Source organism: Saccostrea cucullata, unplaced genomic scaffold (genome assembly GCF_032062105.1).
Source record: "Saccostrea cucullata isolate Sc308-1 unplaced genomic scaffold, CSIRO_AGI_Scuc_v1 ctg27, whole genome shotgun sequence".
NCBI lineage: Eukaryota > Metazoa > Mollusca > Bivalvia > Ostreida > Ostreidae > Saccostrea > Saccostrea cuccullata.
Window position 1 is genome coordinate 1092540 of NW_026920935.1, and position 20972 is coordinate 1113511.

Consider the following 20972-nt stretch of genomic DNA (forward strand, 5'->3'; position numbering starts at 1 on the left):
TATTTTTTATATCTGTACGCTTGTAAATGTGAACTTACATAGTGTATTTCTAAGTTTTAATTCCTTGGATTTAAATTATTGTTTGACAATGTCAATTCATCGAGAGGATCCTTCCAAAAAATCAGACAAAAATCCATTCTCAGTGGACTGGATTAATTCCTGTTATCAACAGACGTTACTTCCAGATGCACCATGGCATGCGGTAAGTCCAGACTGTAGCAGGAATTGTTGAAATACAATATCCTGTACAATTGATGCATTTGATTCTGAATAAATGAAATAAGTTTTCATTTTATCAGTTAATTACATGATTTGCATGATTTCAGAAATCATAACTACTATACATGAACATAATTTGGTGTATTGAATTTGGTGTATCCATGAATTAGCACTACACACAAATACACCATTTATGGCAATTATTAATGATGTATTAGTGGTATTCATGAATTAGCACATCATTGTCCGTTGAATGCAAAATTATAAATTAATATGCAGGTTATTGTAATGCTATTTTTAAATGCACACATTTTCAAATCACAAGTATATTTGCGAGTGTATATGAAATATGCTTTTTTCCAGATGGAGGCCAAGATTGCACAATCTCTGGCCAGTAAGGTGGAGAAACAGTTCAGTAAACCCGAGAGAAAGGAGGCCCTGATTCAGACCCTGGGGGAGGTGTTTGTAGAAAAGTACCTCCCCAAGGCCACATGGAACCCTCAGATACTGGTCAGAGTCTAAAATACATGTACAGATATATGAACTATCAATACCATAGACTAATGAGATGCATGTAATTGATTTTGGAAATGAAAAGTGCTCACATTTTGCAAGTTTTTAGAATAGCATAATAATTGTTAGAATTATTAACTGGTATATAAAAGAGAAGCATCTTCAAAAGGATTTCATGTATTTATTTGTTGTTTTTTTTTTTTTTTTGTTGTAATTATTCCCAGTATTTTTGGATTTTTAAAAAAAATTCTGTATATGACTTTGTATAAAAAACTAATGAATACATTACAAAAACAGGAACCTCCCAATATGACTGCCATGGAGAAACAGAAGATACTGAAGGAGGCACAGGCCTACCTCAACAGCCAAGTGTATAAGTGTGTCAAGGAGAAAGGCTACAGTGTCATGTTAGGCAAAAATCTCAACACAAGGTGAGACATCTATTACATTACAGTGTTATGTTAGGCAAAAATCTCAATACAAGGTGAGACACTTATTACATTACAGTGTCATGTTAGGCAAAAATCTCAACACAAGGTGAGACATCTATTACATTACAGTGTCATGTTAGGCAAAAATCTCAACACAAGGTGAGACATCTATTACACTACAGTGTCATGTTAGGCAAAAATCTCAACACAAGGTGAGACAAGTATTACATTTTTGGGATTCATATACATCTGGGTTTATTACAAACTTATCAGAGAGTATGTTTGCAATTTTAGGTTTTATAAATCTTATATCTTTTGATTTGTATGTACCTTTACATTTATAAATTACATGTATATTCTACTGAAAAATTAAAGCTATTCAATGGCAGCATTAAACATTCTTCTAATGATGAAGAAGAAAAGTGTGTCAATATATCATATAGATATTCACATATTATATATATCATGTTTACAGCACTACTCAACCTAATGAGTATGATCAGTTTCTACAGCACACATATTATACACATGTATATTTACAGCACTACTCAGTCTAATGAGTATGATCAGTTTCTACAGCACACATATTATATACATGTATGTCATATGTTTACAGCACTACTCAGCCCAATGAGTACGAGCAGTTTCTACAGCATACATACAACATCTTTCTCAGAGGTTTGGAGAGGGAAGAGTATAAACAGGAAAATGATCTCAAAGTAAGTGATTAGTCTACATACCAACAAATATCTGTGCCAAAAAAAACCCCTAAAAAATATTTAATAATCTGCAATGTGCTAATTGCAAGATATATTTAAAAGGAATTATATTTGAAATTGTTTCTGTAAAAAGATTTCTTCCTTTGTACATATTCTTCAGGAGTAAAAAGTTATATGAAGAATTGAATTTGTTTATTAGTTCATGTAGTCCAGTTGTGCAAAATTTATTCATCAGAGATGCTCCCAATATTGACTGAATTCATCAGGGGTCATTCAAACTTCGTCAAATATACTCACAGTGTATGTAAATGAATAAGGCGTAATATATCATGTTTTAAATTATTTAACTCATGAGAAAAACACATGAAGAATGGAAGATGTTGGTCTAGATTTGTTTGACTTATTATTAATTTCTGCTAGTAATTCTTTTCTAAACATTGCTAAAAGTTCATACATGTAGTAACATGAAATTCATGTATAATTGACAGATGGTTTGCTACAATAGAAAATTTCCTACTTATTACCATTATAAGTTCACAAACACTGTTTATTGTTGTAGAAACAAAAAGAAGATGAGATAAAGCTAGAGAACAAACTGAACAGAATGTTAAAGATTCCAGCCCCAAGCCGCGTCAAACCGACAACAGCTGTGTCATCGGTATCCTCCGGCTCTACAGATAAACCAAACTCAGCCACAATACGAGGTATTACACATGTATTCATAAAATGATTAATCTCAAACTCCTCTCCATTCAGCCACGTAGGTGATTAATTTATGAAGTACACTTGGAAATATTATTTGATAATTTTATTAAAATAGACAAAAGTTATAAAAACATCATACAATTTAGAGTATACAGATGTTCCCATAGCTTTCATACCTTTATAGTTTTCCTTTGAAAAACATTATGTACTGTAGTGTAGATATTTTTCTTGAAAATACATTTAATACATTACTTTATTTATTTTCAAATAGCTTCTCAGTAGTTAAAAGTTATTCCCTGCTAATTATGAACCCTAATTTTAGCATGTATTTTTAAAATCTATATTTTATTTAAAGCTTTTAAATACTCAGTATTTTGATTTCAGTCTTAATGTTAAGCATTGCAGTATTTCATGATTTAAATAATTTATAAGTTCTTTCTTTTTAAATTGGAGATAGATTAATTTGTTTAAAGAAAACACATAAAGAAAAATATGTTTTCTGTTTACTGACAAATCTAGAAGTCAAAGTCTATAATTTTACCCACATAATGAATAAGAATACTGGTTCTCTTTTGATTAGCTGGTAAAAATAGTGGTGAGTGTGCATGCTTCTGTAAGTTACAGCTAACCTGTCTCAATGTCTGGGTGTTACTGTATGTTATTGACATTAAATATGAAATAATGGAGAAAAAAAAAAATGAAACTTCCAAGAATGCAATGAAAACAATCCCTAAATACACATTCATGTATTTGTATCAAAAATGTTTCAAATATAGAAGAAATGTTTTTTGTTTTATGTTTATCATTATGTAGTAATCAACCTGTATTTGTTAAATTATGCATATGTATAACAATAGCTAGCCTAGTCCTCTTTAGTAATTTTGTGAGGAGAGATGTAACAAAAATTTTTTTAAAAAAAGAAGAAGAAGTTCATGAAACTTGATGAAATCTGTTAGTGTGTATAAGATTTCTTTGTGTGTAGAAATAGATATTACTGTAAATGTATTACATTTGGCTGTGTATTCTTTTCAGCGCTTTTGGTGGAAAGATACTTCCACTAATTCAAGTACAACACTAAATGTTTTGTACTTACATGTATATACATAAATAAGAATGATAAGAAATGCGCTAAATTAAATCTACGCTAACTTGTTCAAAACTCAGTTTCCACCAAATATCGTACATGCTAGATATAATACATTTGCAGTATATATTAACATAACATGTATCATTACGTGTATTTAATTCCCTATAACAAAGAACCCAGTAATCTGCATATTCAGTGTTTGCATGTTAACAAGAAGGTGATGGGTGTATGGTCCTATAAACAACTATTGTAATGTCCTTGAATAGAATACATATTGTGGGAAGGAATGTGGTATTGAAATTAATAATGCATGCATCTAACCCTAAAAAAATATCAGTTTACTTTATTTTAAACTGAAAAAAGCAAGTGCAGACTTACAATTATGTAATAGCACTTAGTGATGAGAATCTTCAGAGTGGAATATTTTGTACATGTATGTATTAAGAAAATAAAAAATTACACATACAGATAAAAAATATAGCAAATTATCTACATTATATATTGTACACAATTCTAGGCATGATTCATAAAGTTGAGGGGGATCCCCCGCCCCTGTGGGGGCCTCAGAGTGATCTGATTGGTCGAGCTGTACAAGCCATTCTTCAGAGGGACCCTAGAAAGTACGATTACGTGGCTGGGAAGATGCATGGTCGTCAGTTACCTGGCTCATTAAGGACATTCATGTGGTCAGATGAACTCTTCAGAGAGGAGAGGAAGAAAATGCCTGAAGCGTAAGTTTCTTTTATTAAAACCATGGAAGTATTAGTATCTAAAAAATCACGCTTTGTAAATTGTTTTAATCCATTTAATGTGCAGAGTTTGAAAAGAGCTATAAGTTAATGATTTTGAAATGATTTTAGGAATTTGGAGAAAATTATTCGAGAGAGATTTGGAAAAGCAGTCAGTAGAGGCATTCAGGAATTAAGAATCACAAGAGCCACAAACTCACCAATAGCAGGCTTGATTGAAACAGCAGTCATTGAGGTATACATCAACATTCTTCTCAATACATACTCTGAGAACTCCTTATTGACAACCAGAGGTAGCTACGATGAACAGGTGCTCTTCTGATTTTCAGACCTACAATAAGACGACCAGTATGGTAGCCTTTAAGTCCACAGACCACATGAGGGAGGCGTCGCGCGTGCTGAACATTCTGTATGTTTATGACAGAAGCTATGAGCCCTACCTCATCCACTGGTTGTTTCCACTCCAGATAGCGTTCCAAGCTCCATCAGAAAAAACCACAGAGAAAGGTAAGGGGTGAACTGATTACTGTCATGAATAATAGTGGGAGCGTATACACTTAAAAGTGGACATATTACAAACATACACTTAAAAGTGGACATATTACAACTGTGTTTTCAAATTATATGTTTATGTTTGATATTAATTACTGTAGAAGTACTTTTTTCTGTGTGGTATTAATTTACGCTATGTACGCAGTGACAAATTTTCCACGGAAATTTGTCCAAGCGTTCTCTATATAAAAGTAAGGCATATAGTGACAATCTAGGAAATCCGCGTAATTTTCTACACATGGATTAAACAGAAATTGAGATTCTGCGGAATTATGACCCCATGGAAAAAAGTACGTCTACAGTATCTTATTATTACAAATTATCATATATTACTATGTTCATGTGCATGTACTTGTATTGGGTGCATGAACATATAGCTTTGTTAAGATTAATTTAATATGGAAACCTATACTTCCTGTAAAATGGCATTGCTCAATTTAAGAGATTGGTGTAAGACATTATTTATTTTTGGATCAGCTTGTATCATTGCGTGAGTTGCAAAAATATTTTGACCTTAGCAATTCTCCTAAACATGCATTAATAGAAAGCATATTAACATTTATTGCAGGGGAACATGTGTATGAGTTGGCAATGTACCTTGACCTTTTGAACTCTAGCTGTTTTCCCACCTGGCCACAAGTATTTGCCATTGCTGAGCAGGTTATGATGACCTTGAGCTTGTCTGACCCTGACCTTTACACTCACTTGAAATCCATTGCCAAGACAAATATGAAGGTCAATAAAAAGGTAGGAGGAAAGTTTTTTTCTCAACTGCAGAGGAAAATAATATTTTCCCCTTAAATCAATTTAATACAATCCTTTAAACTCAAACATCAAGAGGAATCAGAGCTTGAGGATACAAAATGATTTTTTCCTTGGAACAAGCTAGCAAGTAAACAATGATGTTTCTTTGGATAAAATTACAGGAGTTTCTGATGCATCTGATAAGTTCGGAGAAGGCCAAAGCCGAGGAACTACTGAAGGCCACCCCTGGGAGTAAGAGGGAGGAGTACATGTCAAATGAACTGTTGGCTGACCCCCTCGTCTTCATCAGGAGATGGATTGGAGAGGTACTGGTTTAGTCACTGTAGCTGTAATGTACATATAAAAAATATGGTAATATAAATATGATAATAAACAAATGTGTTTATTGTCATGTAGTAAGTACACAGTCAAAGAATAGCTAGAAAGATTGTCTTACACCAGTAATACCAATGTTTCTCTGATACACTTTGTATGTATGGATACATGAAACTTTAATCCACTTAAGAAATAAATTTTACACTCTACAGGTATATGTTCTACATTTACCTGCAGTTTCATTTACAGATATAATGTTTACCAGATTTGACATCTTATATTTGAATCTGTTTTGTTTTTCCCCAGGGTTTTGTGAGTGTGCTGGACACCCCTGCTGTGATGTACATCTGGGACCAATGCTTCATGCAGGGCTGGCAGCCCAGTGTTCTGAAACACTTCAGTCTAGCCCTGCTGGAACTACTCAGGGAAAAGTTCATGAATGCTCGAGATTATATGCAAATGAAGGAGGTTAGAAATGGGGAGTTATCCAAAAATATTTAAATAGCATTTCAGAAGTGAATTTTAAGTTAAATAAACAGAACATAAGGTGAGCAAACAGGATTGTTATAATTTTCTAAATAAAGTATTTTGATTTTTAGGTTTTCCTAAGAGAAGCTTGTAAACTGTATACGGTGGACGTCCAGATGGCCTGGATTCATCTGGAAAATGGGAAGGATATCCTGGAAATTCCCTACCTCAACAGACAAAGGCCAGGGTAAATACACATACCTCACTGCAAATACATACTATCTATTACAAGGAAAGGTTTAGTTGTCATTTTGTCAAACATACATTACATACATTATGTTTGTGCTTTACAACATAAATTGGAGATGAAGGAAACTGACATAAAATGTCAGTTTATTACTATGCATTGATTTTGATATTGATTTTGTAGTACACCTGGATCAAGGCTGGGACAGGTACAAAGTGCCCCGCCCACCCCTGGTATCCCAGGATTCCTCAACCCCTGTGGGCTTAAAGACATCATACTTAGACTTATCATTCCTTCTGAGGTGGTTGAAAGGGTAAGTACTATACATGTATACATATTGTACATCTAAGCTAATACTACATGGAATTCCTACAATCACAGTATGTTAAAGAATAAGTTTTGTACATGTATACAGTTTTTAAAGCTTTAGATTGCAAACATTTTCATAATGATAATACAACAATCACACTATCTTAATTCTGCAGCAAATAAAAAAAACATTTAAATGATAACAATGGCATTAGTTTCCTGTTAATTTCTTCTGATTTTGGTTTACAGGAACAGTGGTTGGCTAATGTAGATGCTGAAGGTCTGCAGATCCACACCCATGCCTACTTTGGAAGTGTTAAGCTCCGATCTCGTCTCTCTATGGGGAAAGCTGTCACAACATCCATAACAAAGGACAACTATGGAAATACTATATATGAGGTTCATTTTTATGAGGACAAGTTTGTATTTGACAGTTTGGACATTTCAGAACTGGATGTTGAGAGGGAGTTAGGTGCTTTTCCTTACGCTATTGTTCGTGTGGAGTACAGGAAGCCAGGCCCAGAGGCATTAAGTAAGTCCTACTGTTCTATTTCATTAACATTTAATTGTAAATGATGTGATTCAACTTCTTTACAGTTGGTTATAATAAGAATATGCATTGATTTAATAAGTGATTGCAGTTTTAATTATTGTAGAAAGCTTTCATTCAAAAACTGTAAAAATGGATATTCAGACATTATTTACTGGAAAAAATCACAAGAAGTTTGTATACATGGAAATATTCCTTTCTGTAATACAAGGATAATTTTTTTTTTTAGATTCTGAATTATTGTGTACAAAGTGTATTTCATGCATAAGCAGTAATTTCTATGTTTCTAGTTTAAGAGTTGTATCTCACAGTTAACATAAGTACACACTTGGCTTGTCTTGTATTTCAGGAACCAGTGTACCGCTTGGCTGGGCCAGAATCCCTTTGTTCCAGCGTGCGTCCCGTGGGGGCAGGTCCTCAGTCGACTCTCTGGCTAATGTGGAGTGGTCTCTACAGGACGGGGACTTTGTGTTCACGCTCCACCCCGGGGCACTCCCCCAGAATCTGATCTCGTCAGATACAGCCTCCCCTGTACCAGAACAACAGGAAGGTGGGTTTTTCCCAAATGTTTACTTTTTTAGAAAAATTTTGTTTTTCCTCAGTTTGAAGAAGACTTTACTGCAGGGTAATGAAGAGCTTAGTAATGATATATATATAAATGAGTAGATAAATATACTGAATGATATTTATTGTCCCAGGCTTAATGATAAGTTATGGTTACAATCATTGACACTGTATTTGACTTACCTCAGTTTCTTTTTGATACTTCAGACACTGTCCTTGGATATAACTCAGAGGTGGTGGTTATTGTGTATGATCCTCGCAATGAGCCTGAGGGTAGGGCCAGACCTAAGGGGGTGACTCCTATCCCCACACTACCTGCCGGGTCCACCAATCAGGTACCACCACTGGCTACCCACTCCCCACGACACAGTCCAGTCCGAAAACCTAGGTTAGCTACAGATCAAAGTCTAAGATTTCTTGAATTTAGTGTAGATATGTTTCTTATATCCATAATTTCTTAAGCTGTTTTATCTTTTAAACTTCTCTCTTCATTCAAAGAAAGTGGGATCACAAACTTATTTTAATTTTTTGATAGTCCCAAACCCAAGCCTGCTCCTAGAAGGACCCCTGTTGTTAAGACCCCTAAACCCCAGGATAGTGAGGAGCCATGGGTCGAGCCTAACTCCACCACCATGGCTAGTAACCCCATGCCCACAGGTTTGTCAGAGGCATTTGACTTCTACATTGACAGTGTTCGCTTCATTCCTGATAACTCCTCAATGATTAAGGTGAGTGTAAAAGACTCGACATTTATTGTTACATTATGTTGATCTGTAATCCAACAGTGAGTAGATGATGCCTTCATCACAGCCTATGTGATTTATGACACTTTTACAGTGGAAAAACAGAGAGCAACTGAGTTTATCTTTTAGATTTATAAGATGTACATGTACTTCAATTTACTCATCATACTATCATTCCAACAACTACCAGATATTCCAATGCGACAGCTCTCACAGAAATACATTGAAAGTTAGTTTTCATAAGAATGATGCTGTTTTTCTCCCTTGAAAGATATACATGTACGATGTTAATTAGTTGCTTAACCTATGACAACAACGGATAGTACTTGCATTATACATATCTATACATTATCAACTTTATCTGTGAGATTTTGTTCTGTTCCTACAGGTGACAGGGCTGATTAAGACGGCTAATGACGCCAAACTTCTCCTGGCCCTACCCCTCCTGAACAGTCCGGCCCGATGTCCCATGTTTGACTTTAAACTGACCGTTAATGACCAGAAGAAGAAGATGGACCCGGACATGGTCATCTTTCTGAGGGTTTACACTGAGGACGTGCTCACGGACAAAATCTCCGTCATTGGCAGCTGTTTTGTTCCAGTGTTCAAGGTGTTTGTTAACTTGTACCACCAACATTGTATTTAATGCTCATGGGATTATTTTCCTGCATACCTATTTAATTCCTGCAAAACAGAACAACATTTAAGAATCATCAATATACAAATATGTTTTAGGATGGCAAGTTAAATGTAGGTGGTACACAGCTGAGATTGAGGAATGGGGTCCCTCCCACTAAAGCCAAGAATCTGGTTAATGACCTAGATTCCTTCCCGGCTGTCCCAGCCTGCTCCATCCTAATCAGACTTCTGCCAGCACAACAGGTGTGTATCATGCAGTGTAGTAACCCCCTCTCTTCTCCCAGGGGGGAAAATGCCAATTTTTTTACAATCTGTACTGTAAATCACTTTTTATTCGCGAGAACTTTATTTTCGCGTAATTACGCGAGACAGTATGCTCGCAAAAATTTCATTCTCGCGTATGATAGAATACCTTAGGATTATATAGTGCAATGACCACAATTTGTGAAAATTTTGTCTCGCTTATAAAAAGTCAATGACTATCTCGCGAAAATAAGGTGTCGCGAAAATTAAGTGATCTACAGTTATCATTGAATTCTGTAATTGTACATAAATTGGTACATGTATATTCAAAATTTAGCACAATCACTGGGTATTCAGTTGTTAGCATATTCATGAATTAGTGCAATATACTAATGTGTCATATATTGTATAAATAAATGATTCCTTAGCTGTATCCAAAGGCTTTAAAATATAAAGTCCGCTTTTTTTAAGTACACGTACAGTATTTCTGCAAAATTACATGTTCATACTTTTGATAATAATTAAAATTATTACATTGTACATGTACACATGTAGTTATTGCCAAAGAAAAGGATATAGTAGTAAATGCAGAATAAAATGTACATTTGTATGAAGTACCAGTATTTTGCTCTAACGTCATGTACATGTTACCTATATTTTAGGGAGTAGTCCCAATGCCACCCTATTCCTCTGGTTATTACTTTTCGGAGCCAGCCCGCCCCACAGTATCAGAACAGAGGGTGTTCAGCAGCTACAAGGAACATTTTAACTATCCCAAATCAGTCAGGGAGATGATTCAGAGAATACAACAGTCTAATGAGGTGGCAGTCGGTAAGCTTAGGTTCAGAGGGAGTATGATGTTGGAGGAGGATTAGTGTGTTAGATAAAGCACTTCAGCCCTGTTGTGAAGTTATGATATACATGCACCTTTAAATGTTGTTATTGAATTCAGACATACATGTACATGTACCGTTGAACCTCAGTATCGCGATCACTGATATATTGAATGTGATGGATATGTCAGAGTGATGGAGAATTCCCAGCCAATTTTTCTTTGAGAATTTTTTTTAAAATCACAGTATCTCAATTCTCAAATGATATTAGGTTTGAATGTAGTATGAGAACATTTTGAATGTAGTATGAGAAATTTACATATAACTCTAAGATTTTAATCTCCAAATGTCATATTTAGGAGTACTTTTACTCAGATATTAGCATTAATTTGCTTGTTTATCAACAGATGAAGAAGACGATGCGTTACTACAATGGCTTCAGGATCAGCTGGATGTTAAAAAACAGGGAGCTAAAGCGGTGGCTGACAACCTTCCTCTGGCTCAGTCTGTCAGGTACAGGGTCAAAATGGGGCTCAATGCCAGAGTGGTCCAGGCCTATGGACTACCAGGTAATTATCTCCAACCAATAGAATCGTAAGCATGAGAATTCGGAACAAAGCTTCCAAAATATTATTATACTGGCACATGAAGTTAATATTGGATCTGTCAGAATCAGATGATTTGTTTACATTGTAAGATTCTTTATAATGACCTGCCACTCCCACCCTCTTTAGATGGCTACTACGTCCACTGCTTTGTTCGGGTCTCCCCGGGAGAGAAGGTGCTAGATATGGAGGAGACTCCAGAGGGGTACGGAAAGGAAGAAAAGTTTGTCACACTGAAGCATGATTATGACAGCTTCCAAATTGCTCCTAAATTTCTTGATGACCACAAAGTAAGATTTTAAAATGTATATAAAGAATTTTAAAATCAAATGTAATGTATTTTATTATAACGAAATTTTAAGTGAAATTTGTCTGTTGCAAAAGATTATCTTTTGGATGTAGGATATTTTTGCCTAATACCTTCTAATACTGTATAAGTGGAAATTTTAAGGAGAGGCAAATTTAGCGATTTGTCCTTAAAAATTAGTATTTTTTTCTAGCGAGATGTAATTTTAGAAATTTCAAAATGCTCACTAAAAATAGCTAATACAAATACAAAAATACAATTAATTTTTAATTAATTCAATTTAGCAATCTCAACACCTTCGCTAATAATGCCAAAATTAAATCCTTGCTAAACATTCTGCGTATATGGTATCTACTCTCAGTTTTTATGCAGATTTTAACTAAAGTAAATTTAGATTTAAAGGATTTAAATGGGAATGATTATAGGAGGGTTATTTTCCTGTTGAGTATCACTAACAAGTTTTGTCTGAAACACAAAATTACAGGTAGAATGGTCTCCTTTTCAAATTTAAATTTCTTAAATTTGCAAAGATAAAAAATTATCTTACTGCAGTATTTTCCAGAAAACCATTTTCTTCCAAAGTAATTGACCTTTGGATATGAATTTAGGCATTGAAAATGTGCATCTTTGCCAGTTTGATTAATGCTGTGATGGTGTATTATTTATTGATATTTTAATATTTTCAGCTGTTACACCCTTTCTATGACAATTACTCCTGCCTGATTATTCAGTTGTTTGGTTTGGACCTGATTTACCGGATGAAACCAGAACATGATGTACCAGGAACCCTCCACTCCATAAAGAACGGGGACCTGGTTCTGGGGGATGAACAGATCCTGGCCTGGGGGGTAGTGCCCATGTTTGAGGGGTGAGCAATTTATACTTACTGAATATACCTGCATAAAGTACTGTGAAATCACTAATTTTCGTGGGTGTTTAATTTTCGTTGTTTTTGAGGTATGAATAGACGAATTCATGTCCACCACGAAATGGAAATTTTCATATGTACAACTACTAAAATGTTCATCCACATTTTTTCCTTCAACCATGAAAATTTGACCCCATGAAAATATGTGATTTTACAGTAGATACGCTGTATCATAAGAAAAGGAGCACAAGTCAAATGTATTACTTGGCTCCCCAATGTATATGTTGGCATTCTGGAAATTACTTGTATCTTCCTTTGAACAAATACTTTTGTTTAAATCACTTTTGTTAATTGTGGTGATATTTTTTTTTCTTTAGAAACTGTGTAGCCTCGGGAACACATGAGGTTCCCCTGTTCAAAGGAAAGCCACCGGTAGGAATTGTACAGGAGTTCACTCAAAGGAATGCCAAAAATGTAATTCAATCATGGAAGTGGGAGAAAACCCAGAAAATGGTAATGATTCAGTTATTCACTAAGTCATTGATGATTTTAGCTTCTTAAAGAGAAGTTAGACATGTTTCAGTAACTTATAAAGTTAACCCTTTTTAAATTTACATAAATGTATTGTCAGATGTTATTTGCAAAGGGCTTTTATCAAAAATAAATAACAGATAATCTGATAAAGCCTACAAAAAAGTGTTTATTTGTTCATCCTTCACAAACTTTACTGGAATGATAATACAGGGTAAATGAAGTACTGTAGTACTGTATATATCCAAATTTTTGTAAGAGACAGATAGTACATGCACCATATTTGGTATTTATAGGCCAGACAGAATTTTCATGAATTTTTGGTATTGTTTATAATCTACGCAAATAAAAACATACATGAAAATGAAATTTTTCAAACAGACCATCTCATGTAATTACCAGAAAATAAAGTTTCCTGCTTGCAAATAAAAAATATTTTCAGTATTGAGGGCTCTAACGGAACAAAAGTTTTCCTATCACTTTAGAAATACCTAGATGTGGAAAATTTCTTTTAGCTTCCTGATTACAAGTGGGCTTTTTACACTGTCAGTTTTTACTGTTTCATGTATTTATATATGTTTTTGGATAGATTTTAACTCTTGTTATACTGTGAAATTTGATTTTTAAATGTCTTATCAAAATTAACCTTGGTTATGTCTTTCCTACAGCCCAATGCCAGCTTGACTGTCTCACTGTGGGATGGTCATTTTGAACAAGATGAATTACCTGTAAACCCTGTAAGTCTCTGTTGAATAATGAACATTTTGAATTGACTTACATACAGTTTTATGATTAATGTACATTGATTCTATAAATAAGGCTGTTTAATGAAGTCAAACTCCAGAAGTTTTCAAAGCAACTTTGTGTATGAAGATATTCAGATAATAGAGGAATTAGGTGATTCTGCAAAAGCTCTTAAGAGTTTGATTTAGGAACAAGCAAAGCTATATATGGTAAGTGTCTCTACATAAATATGACAAGTAATGTTTTGACTTGTGATTTACAGACCTTTAAGTACCTGTTAGAAGCTGCGGGGACTCAGTCCACATACCTTCAGGGGAGGAAACCACCACCAAAGAATGCCAAGAAAATCTCCAACTTTGTGGTGGATAATTTGGAGCAGAAATACAAGAAACTGGGGACCAACAGTTCAGTGTATGCCACAGAACAGAAGTTCTTTGATGACCTCATCACAAAAACCTTCTACAATCTTGTGGTTTGTATTTGTTCCTAATTTGAGGGGGAAAGCATATTTTGAGATTTTTTTTTACATATAGAATGTTTTTAATTTTGCATTTTTAAGTTGTTACTGTCAAAAATCCTACAGCTCATTATAAATTTTAACTTTAATGCCTTATTTCAATATTTAAAAAGTGGGAGGATATAGTGATGGAGGTGCCCATCTACCAGTTTGTCTGTCTGTTACACTAGGGGGTACCCATCTTATCCACAACTCCTCCTTTACAGGCTTTACTACTGAATAATGAGTCTTTCCCAGGATCTTTATTACATAGTGCCATTGTGTAACTCCGCTTTATGTTTTAATCAGACAAATATTTATAAACCATGAACTTTGCCATGTGACTTTTATGGGAGCAGGGAACTTCTTTTTCTGAGCTCACAGTAGCCTCTAGTTTAAATTTTGGTTGAAATCTAATGATAAAACCAACATTTTGAATACGCGATGGACCCCAGTTGTTTTAAAAATTGATATTTTACATTTTCAACGTCTGTTCTTTGGCATAATATTTAAATGAAATATTATCTTGTATGCAATGGTTTGTTTTATAGTTGATAATTATTTATTTTAGGTCAACTCATTTTAATTTTTTTTTCTTGGGTATGAATCATTGTGATGTTGTGTATGCACCTTTCTCTTCCTGATAAAAAATATTTCTCTATGGAAAGACATATAAGTAAAAAAAAAAATGGATTGGTCCCTTTAATAAGCTCTAAATCCTGATGTCAAGCACACTGCAAAAATCAGACAATTCATAAATTTCATGGCTATCATTATTAGATATACACATTTACCACTGTCTATACTCCAGATATTGGCATTTTGATGTTGTTAACTTTAAGGATTTATGGATACATATTATCTTTTAAAATTACTTCCATAACATTTCCACTTTTAAAAACAAACACTGTTAAACTTTTATAAAGTATTTTTTTGAGGTACTATACATCTCAGCATTAAGGAGAAATTGAGTATACAGAGTAAAATACACTTATAGCAAAGTGCCAGGGATGGACAATTTTGCATAGTTACAAGTCTAATTCATTATATCCATTATGTTTGAAATTGTATTTAGTCATGGGGAATGAAAATCACTTTGCTGTAAATGTCAATTCATTATAAGCATGTTCGCTATTAGCATGCTTTACTGTTTGTTGATACACGTAGAAAAAAATTCCAGTGCTAAAAGTTGTACAATGTATACAACAGCTTAAGTATACTTTATGTACTTGTAACTGTACACTTTTATTGTATGGGAAAGCTGAGTAGATTTAGACAAAATATTCAGGGGTTAACCGGCTGACATCAACTTTCTTATAGATCACCTTAAAAAGGAGCAAATCACTATTAAATAGTGGAATTCCTTGCAACTAAGTATTCTTCTAATTGTCAAGTTTCTCTCTGCGATTTATGAAAAGAATGACAGAAAAATTCCAAATTATTCCTTATAACCAAAAATTATTTAAATTAACTGAATCCCTTGTTAGCAAGTTTTACTGTAATAATAATTGTCATGTACAACACTACAATTTGAAACACACACTTGTAATATGTACATTTTAACATTTCTTTGTTTCACATTAACAATATATGCCCTAACCCTTTATCACTTTTATCACACAAGTGGGGTCAGTGCACTTAGGAATATTTCCAATGGTAATTTTTAGAGATTTGATGGAAAGATATTTTCTATTTGTAAAAAGTTTTTCTAACCTTGTTAATATTTTTGAAGACTATAGATTGTTATTGTTATTTATCTTAAAGCTTCTTGTGACTTAAATATTTTTTAAAAAAATCCAAAAGATCATTGCAATGTAAAAATCAACAACTCCGTAATTCTTTGAAACAGTTTGTTAATTTTTCTTTTCTTTATCTTCCAAAGGAGGATGCTTTGATGAATGCTGGATATGGCCCACTTTAGAACTAAAGGTTGGCATACAATTCTGGCTTACACTGGCATTACATAGCTAGAAAGAAAAAAACCCATTAACAGCTTTATTGAACGGTGTTCAAGCACCTGCATTTTGACCATTATTTGGAGAGATGCCTGTTGATCACAGACTGGAATACTGCAGTGTTGGTCACTTCCTGTTTTCATTGTGAGAAGTAAAAAGTTAGATCAAATAGAAAACATACATTGAATTAACAAAGAAATAAAAATTAAAAGGTAGGCTGATTTTAAATTAATGACATGTACATACACCCAATACAAATATAGATTTTTTAATGGAAATAAAGATTGGTCATTTGAAATTTTTAAAAAATGATTATGTTTAAGATATGTGTTTCATTTTTTGATAAAATTCTCTTGTAAGATGAAACATATAAATGCCAATTTAATGATGTGAATAATATTGTTTTAGAAATGATTGGAGTGATAAATTTGATTATATGGTTTTAGAAATAGATACATGTAAAATTCTTCATGTACATTTAATTGTACATTAGAGTATGGAACTGTATGTATGGAAGGTTAGGATCTGTGTATGCTAGATTAACCTAAGAAACTTTCCTATTTGTATCTGTATTGTCATGACTGGTGCAATTACATGTATGTGTATTTTTATTTTTAGTTCACATATACTGGTTGTGAGTAGTTTTTTTTATTAATAAAAGGAAGTTAAATGAAAAAATGATCACCTATATATATTGATTTTATTGGATTTGATTTCATTTTATTGACATGGAAGTCAAGTGAAGAGCATTTAACAAGTAGACTGTTTTATTCAGGTTTTTGTTTCTGTCTACAAGGTATCTCAAGAAGAAAAAAAAATGATTCCAGTGTTTGGCAAAAAATATTTCAGGGAAGAATTAAAAGAAAATGCTGAAGTGGATTTCCTCAGAATCTGAATATATTGTTAACAAATATAATCAGAAATATGGTCAAACATGTCATTGCCGATTCACAACCACCTGTATTTAGCTAATTCCAGATATTATATAAATTACTGAATTTCTGTCAAAAGTTTTGTGATCCTGGGACCATATTTGTGTATTAAGTAATCCTCTTTCTTACACAAGCAATATTTTCTGACATAAAGCAATGCCAAGCACTTTGAAGTGAAAGCTGTGGGTCCTTTCAGATGAGACCTTAAAAACCCAGGCCCCTTGTCATGGTAGGTGTAGGCAATAAAGAGACAATAAAGATCTCTCATTGCTCCATGGCCTGGAGTGCAGAGTAAAAGTAAAAATTTGAAACCCTTCTCCAGTATATTGTATATGGTGACGTCTCTATATGAGTGAAAAACTCGAGAATGGGGTGCATCAACGTGTCAAACTGAAGTGATCCCTTCTTACTGAAGTTTTCAGAAACGCTAAAGTATGGCACGCCAAATTCACAAAAATGGGCTAAACCTAGTTTCACAATTGATAAACTAGGTTTATCAACTGTAAACTATAGTTTACAAACCGTAAACTATAGTTAACGATTCGTTAAGTATAGTTTTCACCTGTAAAACTATATCTAACGGTTGTTAACTATAGTTTACAAATGCTAATCTAAGTTTATCTGTCTGTAATAAAACGTTAACAATAGATTTTGTTGATAAACATAGATTCACGTCTGTAAACTATAATTTACGATCGTTAACTATAGTTAAATGTTGTAAACCATAGTTTACAAATCGTGAAACTGTGTTTATCAGATAATCTATGTTTTGCAATCGCAAATGATTGTTTTCGGTGTTAAGTATAGTTTACGGTTGTGAAACATAGATTATCGCGTTAACTATGGTTTACGGATGTAAAATATAGATTAGCGTTGTTAACTACAGTTTACAGTCCGTAAACTATAGTTTACAACCGATAAACCTAGTTTATCAACTGTGAAACTATGATTAGCTCATTTTTGTGAATTTGGTGTGCTAAACATAGTTTCACAATTGATAAACTAGGTTTATCAACTGTAAACTATAGTTTACAAACCGTAAACTATATGTAACAATTCTTTAAGTATAGTTTTCATCTGTAAAACTATATCTAACGGTTGTTAACTATAGTTTACGAATACTAATCTAAGTTTATCTGTCTGTAATAAAACGTTAACAATAGATTTTGTTGTTAAACATAGATTCACGTCTATGGCACGCCAAATTCACAAAAATGAGCAAAACATAGTTTCACAGTCGATAAACTAGGTTTATCGGTTGTAAACTATAGTTTACGGACTGTAAACTATAGTTAACAACGTTAATCTATATTTTACATCCGTAAACCATAGTTAACGCGATAATCTATGTTTCACAACCGTAAACTATACTTAACACTGAAAACAATCATTTGCAATTGCAAAACATAGATTATCTGATAAATACAGTTTCACGATGTGAGGTTTTCTGATCACCATTTTCTCTAGTCCGCTTGTCCGCCCATCTGTCGACTTTTCACATTTTCTACTTCTTCTCCAGAACCACTGGGCCAATTTCAACAAAACTTGCTACAAGCATCCTTGAGTGATTCAATTTTGTTCAAATGATGGGCACATCCTCTTTTAAGGGGATATAATTAAGAAATAGTGAAAAATTGGTGGCATGTTTTGAAAGTCTTATTTTCAAGAACCACTTGGCCGGGGAAGATGAAACTAATGTGGAAGTATCCTCTGGTGGTGTAGTTTCAAGTTTTTTTTCAAATCGGGGGTAGGATGGGGCCACAATAGATGATCAACGTTTTACCTAGGATTATACAGGAAAAAGCTATAAAAATCTCTTCATAAGAACAACAAAGCTGTGATTGGTTATATTTATACGGAAATATCCTCAGAAACATGTGGTGTGCAATCAAGTTTTTCAAATCATGACCCACAGGGGTATGGTTGGGCCACCATGAAAGAACAAATTTTTACATGGGAATATGCAAGTTTATTCAAATCGTACCCCTTCCCTCTTTTAGGGATAGGACGGGGCCACTTATATGCATTTAAGCTTTTCAATACTGGATTGATTTTTGTTTTTTGTTTCCCCCTAGCCAAGTGCTCAGCTGAGCGATGTCGCCCATTGACGTCTTGTAATTGTTTTATGGCGGGATACGAGATGAAGTATGTTAAAATCACCCAAGTTTCTCGCTACAAAATTAAAACATCCTCAATCTAAAATCTTAACATTTAACCAACAATATCAAAACGTACGGCTTTTCAACACTTGATACAGCCTTTTCTCACGATGAATTAAAGTCGCTAAAGTTAACGTCATAGACAGCTGCCTTTTAAAAAATGGAACTCGTAAATTTAATTACATTGCCATTCGTCATTTTCAAAATTATTTCTGATTGGGTTTAATCACATACTCTGAAATTGATATCTAAAAAAGATGTTTGAGTTTCTGATTGACAATAACTACATGTATGTAGTTTTTGGATTTAAATCTTCCAACATTCCGTTGGATTTCCCATGGGTACCAATTGAGTTCCATTTTTAGAAGACTTCTTTTTGTATTCATATGAAGCATTATTTATTCAAAATTCATATGAAGCATTAATTCTTCAAAATCTTATGCATGAGAAGAGGAAAACACTTGCTGTGGCCTTCAACTCTACATTTAGATATGACGGCGTATTATCAATTAACAATTATATTAACTATCATTCCAGTAACAGCATGCCACTTTGTTTGATCAAGCTTGCTAAAGTTTTATACATTGATCACAATATTTCTCGATCATCTACTGCATGTTTAACTTCAATGAAAACGATACTATTTTTCGTATGAAAGAGAAGCCGACAATGGCTTTGACTGACCACGTATTGTTGCTTATTACAAATGCCATCCCAGTAAACAATCATTCAATGCAATTGGAGAGTAATATCAGTGTATTGCTGGGCTCTCTGTTTCATATGCAAATTAGTATTTATTTTAATGCTCGGGAACCCCGATCCTTCAACTGCATGGCGTCGGAATTTCTTAAATATTATGGATTCTGTAGAAGATTACGCCAGGCGATGGGCCAGATATGAAAAAGACGTTGACACTTTGTCATAATGGATTAAATGTATCAGATCCATGTTACAGTCGCGTATTAAAAGATTGAGGGGCAATATAAAAACCAAATATCATTCTGTATTCAATAGCCAAGAAGTGAAAAAAGTATTAGATAGATTATATGATCAGTACATACTGGGCCCTGCAGACTGCAGACAGCAGGTAACAACATTCTTCGTTTGTAAGGCACATTATTTATATATAATTGCATTTTAGAAGAATTTGGATTTAATTATACAAGTGGTAATCCAACTTATACTCATCGTTCCCTTTCTAAGGAAGAAATTGTTCAAAATCATATGTCAATTTTGAATATTTTGTATATCCCAAAGAACCATCATGAATTTGAACTACCATATCTTTATTGGATTCCGAAACTTCATAAAAACCCTCACAAACAAAGATACATAGCGGGAAGAAATTGTTCAAAATCATATGTCAATTTTGAATATTTTGTATATCCCAAAGAACCATCATGAATTTGAACTACCATATCTATATTGGATTCCGAAACTTCATAAAAATCCTTACAAACAAAGATACATAGCGGGTTCCAGTAAATGTTCAATCAAGCCTATTTCTTTACTCCTCACTAAGATATTAACATTAGTGAAGGAGAAAATTCAAGAGTACTGTGCGACAATATATTCAACTTTTGAACTCTATACACAACTATTCCCCACAATTAATTAAAGTCCAGGCTTTTTGATATCATTGTCAGTTGCTTTTTCAATAAGAATGGAAGTTGTAAAATTACATACCTTGTCATTGGTCATTTGCAAAATCATTTTATTATTTT

General features: G+C 33.6%; 1 protein-coding gene across 5 annotated transcripts; it reads left to right on the forward strand.

Annotated features, from left to right (window-relative positions):
• The first annotated feature begins 62 nt into the window (after positions 1 to 62).
• Positions 63 to 16915, forward strand: LOC134258744 (uncharacterized). Of its 5 annotated transcripts, XM_062741317.1 has the most exons (28): positions 63 to 202; positions 583 to 729; positions 1030 to 1163; positions 1780 to 1882; positions 2442 to 2586; positions 3168 to 3182; positions 4192 to 4405; positions 4535 to 4658; positions 4753 to 4930; positions 5544 to 5722; positions 5902 to 6045; positions 6362 to 6523; positions 6655 to 6770; positions 6954 to 7083; positions 7329 to 7611; positions 7979 to 8179; positions 8401 to 8581; positions 8729 to 8921; positions 9325 to 9546; positions 9672 to 9818; positions 10481 to 10649; positions 11059 to 11220; positions 11386 to 11546; positions 12250 to 12431; positions 12809 to 12944; positions 13631 to 13699; positions 13969 to 14178; positions 16085 to 16915. In XM_062741317.1, exons 1-28 carry the CDS (start codon positions 89 to 91, stop codon positions 16121 to 16123), a joined length of 4260 nt encoding a protein of 1419 aa, XP_062597301.1. In that variant the 5' UTR covers positions 63 to 88; the 3' UTR covers positions 16124 to 16915. The 5 variants fall into 5 exon arrangements, with proteins under 5 accessions (XP_062597301.1, XP_062597302.1, XP_062597306.1 ...); XM_062741318.1 differs by lacking the exon at positions 3168 to 3182; XM_062741320.1 differs by lacking the exons at positions 63 to 202; positions 583 to 729; positions 1030 to 1163 and adding an exon at positions 1346 to 1375.
• Positions 16916 to 20972: the final 4057 nt, after the last annotated feature.